At 36.8% G+C, this 10,487-nt stretch overlaps 1 protein-coding gene across 1 annotated transcript; it reads left to right on the top strand.

The window, feature by feature from the left end:
- The first annotated feature begins 1,133 nt into the window (after positions 1–1,133).
- LOC133861793 (nuclear cap-binding protein subunit 2) lies at positions 1,134–10,400 on the top strand. Its single transcript, XM_062297600.1, has 9 exons — positions 1,134–1,200; positions 1,412–1,461; positions 2,459–2,682; positions 6,976–7,114; positions 7,198–7,231; positions 8,135–8,245; positions 9,406–9,456; positions 9,587–9,693; positions 9,982–10,400. Exons 2-9 carry the CDS (start codon positions 1,444–1,446, stop codon positions 10,054–10,056), a joined length of 759 nt encoding a protein of 252 aa, XP_062153584.1. The 5' UTR covers positions 1,134–1,200; positions 1,412–1,443; the 3' UTR covers positions 10,057–10,400.
- Positions 10,401–10,487: the final 87 nt, after the last annotated feature.

Raw genomic sequence — 10,487 nt, forward strand, 5'->3', positions numbered from 1 at the left:
GGTGATATAAAATCAGTTTATTTTCAGCATCATACTTATGGTTAGAACATTCATTAGAGTTAGAAGCACATGTTTGCTTTTTTATTAATGTTAATAAAAATACGTGAAAACACATTTTCTTAAAAAATAAATAAATGTATTTCCCACCTACTAAGGGTCACGTGACACTTTTAGAGTTTTGGTTGAAAAAAACATTATATAATTCAATTTGTAAGAAATTTATGTTAAGAGAAAAATCACACACGTGTGAAATTTTAACTTAAAGTATCATTGTTTTTTGTTAAAAAAAATAAAACAAAAAAAGTAATCAAATAAAAAATTTGCACTTTCTTATTTATTTTAATACTAAAATATGGGCATGAATTAACTACAAACTAATTTGTAGCTAATTCATATAAATTAGTCTGATAAAATGATATGTGTCGCATAGTATGTGAAAAGCAAATATTTTTTTAATGATAAATTACAATAATATGGTAATTTGAAAGAATTAAAAGTTGGAAATTGAAGTTTTAAAAGTGTTTTTTTATAGAATGGCGTGGAGGGTGTAAATTACAACAAAGTGGTAATTTAAAAGGGTTAAAGTGAGGCTCGTTTGAGTGTTCGATTTTTTTGTATTACATTTTACTATATTTAAAAGTGAGAATACTGAAAAAATTTGTTTTAGAGAATTATGTTTAGATGGTTTAGAAAATGTTAAAATAAAATTGTTTTGGAATGTAAATTGAATATAATTAAGAAAAAAATATATTAAATGATTATTATAAAACAAAACAAAAAATGATTTAAAAAAAATTAATAATAAAATTGGGGTAGCTTTCGAGCTATCCCAGACCCAGAGGGGGTGGTCGGCTACCCCAAAATTGCTTGGGGGTGGTCTGACCACCACCCTCATATGCCTATGGGCGGCTCGGTCCCTTTGAATTTTTTATTTTATTATTATTTTTAAGTTGGGTTAAAATTTTTTTGACTTGTATTAAAAATGGGTAAAAAACGGATGGAGTAAAATTCGAGTACAAATTTACCTTGAAAAACCGATCATAACAATTTTTTAAAATATAATCGAAGGTGTTTTTTTTTTTTTTTAAATAAAAAATAATAATAATAAAAAAAAAGAAAAGAAAAAAAGAAGAAGAAGAAAAAACCCATGTCGAGCCTAAAATCAACGTAGCCGAAGTTCGAAGTCACAGGAGCTCTCTGGTACTCTCTCTCTCTCTTTCTCTCTGAGTGTGCGTTTCTTTAAAGATTTAGGGTTTTTGTGAACTAGGGTTTTATTTTTGGTCCTAGGGCTCTTCACGAAATTCGATAATCTGATAATTATTTACAACAAAATACGCGTATATTAGTGTCGTAGGTTTGTGAAAATTGTTGTGCAGATTGATAATTTGTGGAGCTGATTTTGGAATTTCAGTTGGAGCAATCTGCTTGAAGTTTCGGAGAGCTATGGCTTCTCTTTTCAAGGTAAATTTCTGCCCTGCTTTCGTTTTCGTTTCTTGGCTTTGAAAGACAATAACGCTCATAAAATGCTTCAACTTTTCGTATAGTAGAGCAGAAAATTTTGAACCTTTAATTGTCAGAAAAATTATCATATTTAGCTCGTTCAAGTAATGAAAAGTAGTGAATTTTCATATGTTTTAGAGAGTTTGTCAATATAGCCATGTTGAAATCGTCAGCTTGTTCGGGAATTTGGAAGTGATTCGTGTGGAAGTGTGAAAGGAGTTGTGTGAATTGAAGTGGGATAAGTTGGAATTTTGTACAAAATATGTTAAGATGTATTCTGAGAGGGGCTGTCTTGTTTTGCCCTGAAATTGTTGACCTTCTGATGATAGTATCTTATCAGATAAGTTTGTAACTATTAATGAGGCAATTCAAAGGTGGCTAATTGTCATCATAAAAATTTAAACAAGAGTTTCGCATGGATTTTTTAGGATGAATACAATTTGATCCATTATTGTAATGTTTTTCGATGGCTCTGTTCAAAATAATTGATTTCTTTATTATATGTTGTAGAAAATATGAATGAGCCCATTCAAATTTTAAAGAACAACCCAAGCTGGCCCAATATATGTTTCTTGCAGTTGCTTTAGGTTTCTTGTTTAATATGTTTTTCCAGATTTATTTTGTTATATGTGTGAGGTTTATTATTATATTTTTAAGCGCTTTGTTAGAAGGAAGAAATGAAACTTAAATTGAGCGTTAACACCTCCCTCAGCATCCCCCCCACCCCCCCCCCCCCCCCCCCCCCCAAAAAAAAAAAAAAAAAACAGAAACAAAAACAACATTAGTGCTTATATTGAAAATAAAATATTTTTACTTTATTTATTACCAGATTATATGCATTTTTATAAAAGATCATGATGACAAGACACTTGTGCTTTATTTATTACCAACTTATTACTCAGTGTTTCTTCATTAGTTTATGTGACTTATTGATTATCCTATTTTGCATTATTTTTAGGATCCATCGAGGCTTTCAGCATATAGGGATCGAAGATTTCCTGGAACACAAGAGGACTTTGAACATGCACTCCTGGCATCGATTACCGTTTATGTGGGGAATATGTCATTTTATACAACAGAAGAGCAAGTTTATGAAATTTTCTCCCGAGCTGGAGAAATTAAGAAGATAATTATGGGCTTGGATAAGAACACAAAAACTCCTTGCGGCTTTTGTTTTGTCTTGTAAGGATTCTCTCTTCTCAATAGCTTTTAACATTTTGGATAACAGTTTAGATGGTATAAGTAGTCAATCGTCCTTGCTTTTATTATCATCTGCTCAAAGCATTACTGCCTTCGATTTTTTTTGTTTTTCCCGCTTTGGTTACAGACTTTACCTACAGATTTATACACACACTGGTGATGCTTTAAACATGAGGGTTTGGAGAATCTTCCATGAAAAAGACTTCTGTTGGGAAAGATAACCATTTAAGATTAAATGCATATTTTTAACCAAATCTAATTGCAGAGACATGATAAATTAGTCCCAGTCTTTGTGGTAAAATTTAAAATGAATTCCTGTGTTTCCTTTTTTTCTTCTATTGAACCGTTCTTGAAAATAAATCCTGCCTAAATATGTGGAACATCTGACTTCTTTTACATCTGATGCTCAAGAACTCTTAGTCTCATACTGAATCTCACACCTGCACCATATATTGGCATTTGTGTTAAAGCCAAGGTGCCATTTGAAATTGGAAATGCTCTTATATACACTGTGGTAGTGCATCTTGAACCACTTCATGTATGCTATTTTCTTGTTTTATACCGGTTCTTCTGTTTCTTTTCAAATTTTGTGTTTACAAAAATTTACACAAAGCTTTAGTGATTTTACAAGAAATTACAATTATTTCTTTAATTGGCTGACTGATGAGTCTTGATATTACCGTTGACAGTTATTCAAATTTACTGTTTGAAGTATTCCATCTTATATTATTACTTATGTTGGTTACACTTTCCAAGCGATTTTTCAAGGACGCTTTCATTTTGCTTGTTTTTATGCTTTCATAAGCTAAGACTTTCTACTGTACCTCTCTAAAATGTTCAATACTGTTATTCAAATTTGCTGTTTGAAGTATTCCATCTTATATTATTACTTATCTTGGTTGCACTTTCCAAGCGATTTTTCAAGGACGCTTTCATTTTGCTTGTTTTTATGCTTTCATAAGCTAAGACGTTCTAGTGTGCCTCTCTAAAATGTTCAAGTTGCTTCATGCTTCACCAGTTTGTATTTCCCTTGTCACATAATTTTTACTTTTTCCAAGTAATGTTTTTGTTGTTACTGTATGCCAACCCAGTTATGCAATGGTTTCTAAGAATTGAGGATAATCTGAATCGAATAGTTATCAGATAACTCAGTTATTGTCAACTTGACATGTACTTGAAATTCACGTGTCCTTTCCTGAATCCACTCTGGTTTCATTATAGTATGTAGCCATCCCTCTTCTAGTAGGTTGGGGCTGGTTTGTCAAGTTACCAGTACACTGTTTTCACGTATGCCTGTTGTATCATCAAAAGTATAGTTTGTTGATGAGCACAAATAACATCCTTTAGATCTTAGTTTTTTCTTTTGCATATATCTTGTATGGCTTCTAAGGACTAGGTCTATGCCATTTTCTTTTTCTTAATAAAGTCTTATTTCTTAGTGAAAAAAATTGAAGCTAGTATTTTCTTCATGTGTCCCTTCCTGTTTAATCTTACTCAGGCATTAAGACCTCGTTTGGTTCGTTGAATAGACCCCTGGAATAGAATGACTATTCCATAGGAATAGTCATTACTTTGTTTGGTAGGGGTCTATTCCCTTACGAATAGGAATACCTATTCCTCTAAAAAATGAGAGGAATAGCTATTCCTAAAGGAATAAATTACATTTACCAGAAAAAAAAAAAAAAAAAAAAAAAAAAAAAAAAAACCAATAGTTTTTTTCTATTGAAATTTTTTTTAAAAAAAAGAAAAGAAAAGAAAAGAAAGAAAGGAAGAAAGAAAGAAAAAAAAACCCTCGTTTGGGCTGGGTCGGGAGCAGGAGCCCTTCTGGCAGGTGGTGGATTGTTACAACTTGGAGAGGTCCTCCTCCAGTCCTCTGGGTAAAGGCCTTGCGGTCGACTGCTATGCTCTGGAGAGATCCTCTCCCAGTCCTCTAGGTAAGGACCTTCTTGCGTGTTCCAAGAAGCGGGATGCAATCGATGTTGTTGAGGCTGCAGGTGACGTTGCAGTGCAGAAGTTGGGGATATTCAGGAAGCTTCTTGTTATTTTTGAAAAGTGGATTCTTTGGGCTTGTGCGCATAGGTCTCATTTGGGCTGGGTTTCCTCTAATGCGCTGAAGCGGAGCATGGGCAGGACTAAGTGTTGCCTTGGGTTGGGCAGAATGTGTTTTAGGGCTAGGTCCAGAAGGGTGGGCTGTAGGTCTTTTTCTAAAAAGACCACTAAGTCGGGTCTTAGAAGAGTGGATTACATTAAGAAGGCTAAGAAATGTGGGTTAGCTCCGGTTCATGGTCCTGATGATGGTATGGGAATCGTTCCTTCGGGCTTGGGTGCCCCAGCGTCGGAAGCTGTGGGTTTTTCGTCAGCCTCTTTTCCGGCGTTAAAAGAGCGTTCATCTCCCTATCCGATACTCGTGGAAAAGTCCTCTACTACGTCTAGTTTTGAAGCTTCTAACGTGTCATCGACAGCCGATACTTCTGTTTCCGAGGGCTTTGGTGTCCTTTCATGGGCCGTGACGCTGGGTGTTCGACCGACTGTCTCTGCTTTGATGAGGTCAACTCTGGGTGGGGATCCTCCTTTGCCGCCTTCATTTGAGATGGCTCCTTCTCTGGCTCTTGTTGGGTTTGATCCAGCTCGGCGGTTGCTCTTCAGGCACGGACGCTCTAGGTGAAAGGCTGCGTTACTCTCTCCCTGTGATGTCGGAGTCTGGCGCCCCTTTTTACTCGTCAGAATCCAAGTCGATGCTTAAATACTCTCTGAAGAACAAGGTTGGCAAATTGGATAAGCATCTGCTTGCGGAGGCTCTTTAGACTTTCAATGTTCCCAAGGATCTTTCCGGGCCGTTATGTGGGGTTGTCTCCTAGCCCTTGTCAGCTCCTGCTAAGTCTACGCCTGCTCAAGACCAAGGCTGTCAACCTCTCCTTCGGCGTGGCTTCCTTCTCCCAAGTGATGCGGCTCTTCCTCCGTTAGAAGTGGGTGTGGTTCCACTCTCTTCGGTCCAGTCTGTGCTTGGGTGCCCACCTTTTATGTCTTTCTCAAAGGTGAGTGGTTCTTCGCGGAGAGGTGGTTTTGAAGAGATTGGTGGTCCTCTCGAGGCAGCGATTGATCTTAACTTCTGTTTTAATACTTTGGGGGTCTCTCACGAGGGGGAATGTGAACAACTTTTTAGACTTCATGACTCTAATTGATGCGGAGCATCGTCTAGAGGCTCCAGTTTTCTCTTATAAGTTTAAAAGGAGTCGTGAAGTGAAGAATCTAGAGGGCTCAATTAATTATGATGCTAGAGGTTTTGGTTCTAGCCGGGGCAAGGCAAAGCAGCCTAATGTGATATATTAGTCTCTGGGTTTTGTGGGCTGGTTTTGTAGGGGTTTTTTGGGTTTCCTTCTGTCTGGGTTTTTCGGGTGTTTTTTCCCTTCCCCTCTCTTTATTGTTTTGGTGTCCTTTTGTATACTTCCTGTATGCTTAGGGGCGCCTTTACGCTTTTTATAAAATTCACTACTTATCAAAAAAAAGAAAAAAGAAAAAAAAAACCCACATTAAACTATGGCTGGCCGACCACCATTGGAGTTGGGGGTGGTGCGACCACCCCCCGGAGTATTCAGGCCACCCACGTTTTCAAGCTTTTTTTTTCTTTAAATTTGAGTTTTTTATTTTTCAAAAAAAAAATGGGGTTTTTTTTTAGTAATTTTGATCTGATTCTAACTAAAGTTTGTGTTGTCACCAAACCAAGGAGTAGGAATACCTATTTCATTCCACTCTCTTTTATTCCCGGTAATAAATTCCCTTTTCAATGGAATACTCATTCTGCAAACCAAACGATGCCTAATTGTTTAGTAATGTATCGGTTGTCAACTACCCTTTGTCTTCTTGTTCGATCTCTTCCTTCATGTCTCACCCTTTAAAGTCGTTTCTTTTGCATCCTTTGATAGAAGCAAACTATTTCTTAAACTCATGTCTTTTGCAACACAGTTCTGGAATCAATATTTTGAATTGTTTATTTTATAAGTTTGGATAGTGCTGATACCCGAAAAAGCTTGTGCTTGCCGTGCGTTTTTATAATTTTAGTCTAGTATTGAATGGGACAAGTTGCTTGTGTTATGTTTATCTATTTGTGATTAGCTTTCATGGCACTGTCATTTCTTGGTGTGATTTGTCGTGAATTATATGGCTGCTTTAAATTGGTCATAACTTGTGGACTTGTGGAGAAGCTTGCATGGTTAGTTTTAGCAACTTATTGATTATAACTAGATCTCTCTTTGATTATTAGTTTGTGTTTATCAGGTACTACTCTCGAGAAGATACCGAGGATGCTGTCAAGTATATAAGTGGGACAATTCTTGATGATCGTCCTATTCGTGTGGATTTTGATTGGGGATTCCAGGAAGGCAGGCAATGGGGCCGTGGTCGAAGTGGTGGACAGGTGAGTTGCTGTCCCTGCCATTTATTGCCTAAGGTCCATCCTTTTACTTGCTTTAAGTTTTTGTCTTATCTTTTTTCATACAGGTGCGCGATGAATATCGTACCAATTATGATCCTGATATCCTTCTGTTGTTTAATTTAACACATTTATATCGTCTTACTCTGTGGTTTAGCTGATGATAGTGCTGATTTTTCCGGAGGTTAGAAGGCTTTAGGAAATTTCGGTATAGTTGAACAGGTTGCAGTTATTAGAAGTTTTTGTTTGCTTATTTTTAATTGTGCTTTTATCATTTTGTTTCTGATTCACATTATTGAAAATATGTGAGAGATGGAGGATTCATTTGGAATTTTAATCACATGCACTTGAAATATCTATGTTGATGGGTGCATGTTTGATTTGGAGGGTAAATGGATGGATGGACAGATAAATTTGCTGAAGGTTATACTGTCCTGTGAATAGTTTTAGCTACCGAATGGTATTAGATTCTGTCAGACTGCTGTGTATAAATTGGATGGATGTTAAATATTGGGTTTGATCCCAACTTGCTAACTTAAAAGTCAATTAATAATTAAGAAAAAGGTTGAATATTATGGAGGAGCTTGTTATCCCATACATTTTATACTATTTGCAATAATAATGGTCCTTCCACTTCATCTTCTCCCTTTCAGCATCCCTTGTGGTACTTGTCCTTGTCCTTTGCCATCAAATGGTCCTAACCCATATCCTTTAGTTTTGATCTGGCGTTTAGCCTGATGATAGCTGATCAAAGATACTTTTTTCATTATCGTTTGGCATTCTTGGCCATTGGAATGTAACACTGGATATTAGCTCTGTCAACCTAAACATAGTTGAGTTCCTCTTCGGTACTTTGTTTCCACTCTTCAAATTTGTTTGTGGTATGTCTTGGAAATTAGTCTCATTTGACTTGTGCCCCCAAGGAAAGATTGCTCCACAATGCTGGCCAATTGATGCCTTTATATTCTGTTAATAAGCTCAATTTGATTCCTTAACATGTTATACCTAGAGGTGGTTATGGAAAATTAGTTCAGAGGGAGCTGGAAGCACAAAGGCAGCTTGTCGATTATGGTGGTGGTTCATTGGGCAATTTCCCACCAGTTATTGCACCTCAGTGTAAGTTATTCATAGCTATCATCTATAGATCCATACCTTATACTATGACCATAGTTTATAGTTTGGCTGTTGTCTGCTGGAACCGTTACACTCTTTGGCTTTTTTTACTTATAATAGGTGTATTTAGAACATTGTGGCTGCAGGTGTATTTTCAATTTCCTAACTTCATAATTTGATAAATGATACCTGGGACTGAGCCTGGCGAGGTGCAGTCATGGTCAAATTGTCAATTATAGACAGGTCCTCGAGGCTGTCTTTGACCATGGGTGGTTGAGTAGATAGGTCTGGGCACACGCTTGCCTCTAGTTTAAAATACCATTGTAAATACATGGTCAAAATTTGGCATATAAAATATGCGTTCCTTATCCAATTTAATTTTTATGTGATTCTTGCTTGTTGGACAATGGAAAATGGGCCAAAGGTACAAGGAGGTTCAAGCATTATTAGAAAAATGCTAACTGGACATGGACGAAGAGTAATGTTACATTCTACATATACATCTTACAAATATCCTACAAAGCTGACGTAGCAAAGTCCAGTAGGCCTTAGATCAGCCCTTGTTAAAAAAAGAAAATCCAATGGCTTATCTTGCCACTTAAGCTTTGTGAGATATTCGTAGGATATTTGTGTGGTATGTAGCATTACTTCATGGAGGAAACATGTTGGGAGAAGGCCATAGTTGTCAACTTTCAGTTGATAAATCATTTACCTTGGTTTGGAGCACCCACCTGGATTAATGCATTTGACCTTCTAAACATATAAATCATTCTTGGATAGTTAAAACACTGTTTTTGAGTGCTGATAGATTGATGGTATTTCCTTTCCACCTACTCTTTCACATACAAATTATTTCTATTTACCAACAAAACAAAATTCTATAAGAGATTTTCAGAAAATTGTATTGGTCCCGAAGTGACCCCTTTACAGGACATAGAGGGGCATTAACTCTTACACCAAGGTCACTTGGGGAGCTCTAAGATACCATTAGATTAACTGACTGTTGTGGCTTTCTGTGGTACTTCCAAGTCATGCACTGATATAGGGTTTTATATATTGGGCCCCTAGAAAAGCTTTATGGCTGGCATAAAGTTCAATCTATTATGCATGTCAGTTTCAGTTTCTGCTTCTGCTTCAGCAGCCACTGACTATTAGTCCTGCAGATGGTGGTAGACATGGTGGAAGTCATGGTCATGTGGGTTCTTATCGTAAAGGTAACTCCTTTTATGAGCATATCTGTTTTCTGATGTATCAGGTCCATGCAAATATTTGGGCCATTTTTGTATTTTATCGGACTTCCATATGGACATAGATTCTGTTTAATATCAGTCGTTTCTGAGGCAGATTACAATCGGAAGCGACACCGAGATGATGACCGGCATGGGCATGAGACCTCAAAGAGAACCTCAGATCATGAATCCAGGAGAAGCTCTGATCACGAATCCAGACCGGTAATTTCCAAATGACACTTTTAGCCTTATTCATCTGCATTCTTTTGTAGAATGGCTGCAACTGCCAACCTGCTACGGACGGCACACCTTATGTGAAGAGTTTATTTATGCAACTGAAAAGAGGGTTATCTCTGTTGCTAATTTGCTTCCATTTGTGTGGCAACTATCACAATTGTTTACATTGGTAGAGCCGTAGAGGGGCAGAGATCCCGCATGCTGTGTGCTTCTTTCGTAATATTTTTGACTACTGTTATGTCTCTCAACTTCAGTCGTTTTAAAATGTGACAGGAGAAGAATCCACGATTTCGTGAGAGTGGTGATTCTGATGATGACGAGGAGGATGATCGGAAACAACGAGCTTAGCCAGATTCTTGCTACTGTATTTTGATCTGTAGAATATTTTGTTAGCATTTCTGTGCTGTTTTTTTTTTGTTTTTTTTACTAGAGTTGTTCCCAAATTTGATGGACTGTAGAACAACAGATTTTGCTTTCCCTCTCTCGCTCTGAATGCCTAAAATTGCTCTCGGAATTAAGCACCTTTCCAATGCCTAATGCCAGAAATCCTTCAATGGCGGGCATTGCAACAACAGATTGCACGAGAAAATACAGCCTTCACCATGTTCACTACAATTTCCTCCATTTTTAGGGAAGTGCATGGTTAACAGCAGTACTGTTGAATAAATTTAAACGTTATTTTCTTGACCTTACCTAGCCCTCTGAAATTACGTTTTGATAACCCAATTTTACATCCTCTAATTTATTCGAGTAATGCCAAGTACTAAGCTTTCATTTTA

This window comes from Alnus glutinosa, chromosome 2 (genome assembly GCF_958979055.1).
Source record: "Alnus glutinosa chromosome 2, dhAlnGlut1.1, whole genome shotgun sequence".
In the NCBI taxonomy this organism is placed as follows: domain Eukaryota; kingdom Viridiplantae; phylum Streptophyta; class Magnoliopsida; order Fagales; family Betulaceae; genus Alnus; species Alnus glutinosa.

What these genes read in the sequence shown, in the direction of transcription:
- LOC133861793 (XM_062297600.1), top strand. An exon ending in TGCGGCTTTTGTTTTGTCTT is followed by an intron (nt 2,683 to 6,975) that starts GTAAGGATTCTC and finishes TGTGTTTATCAG; the next exon opens with GTACTACTCTCGAGAAGATA. An exon ending in TGTGGGTTCTTATCGTAAAG is followed by an intron (nt 9,457 to 9,586) that starts GTAACTCCTTTT and finishes TTTCTGAGGCAG; the next exon opens with ATTACAATCGGAAGCGACAC.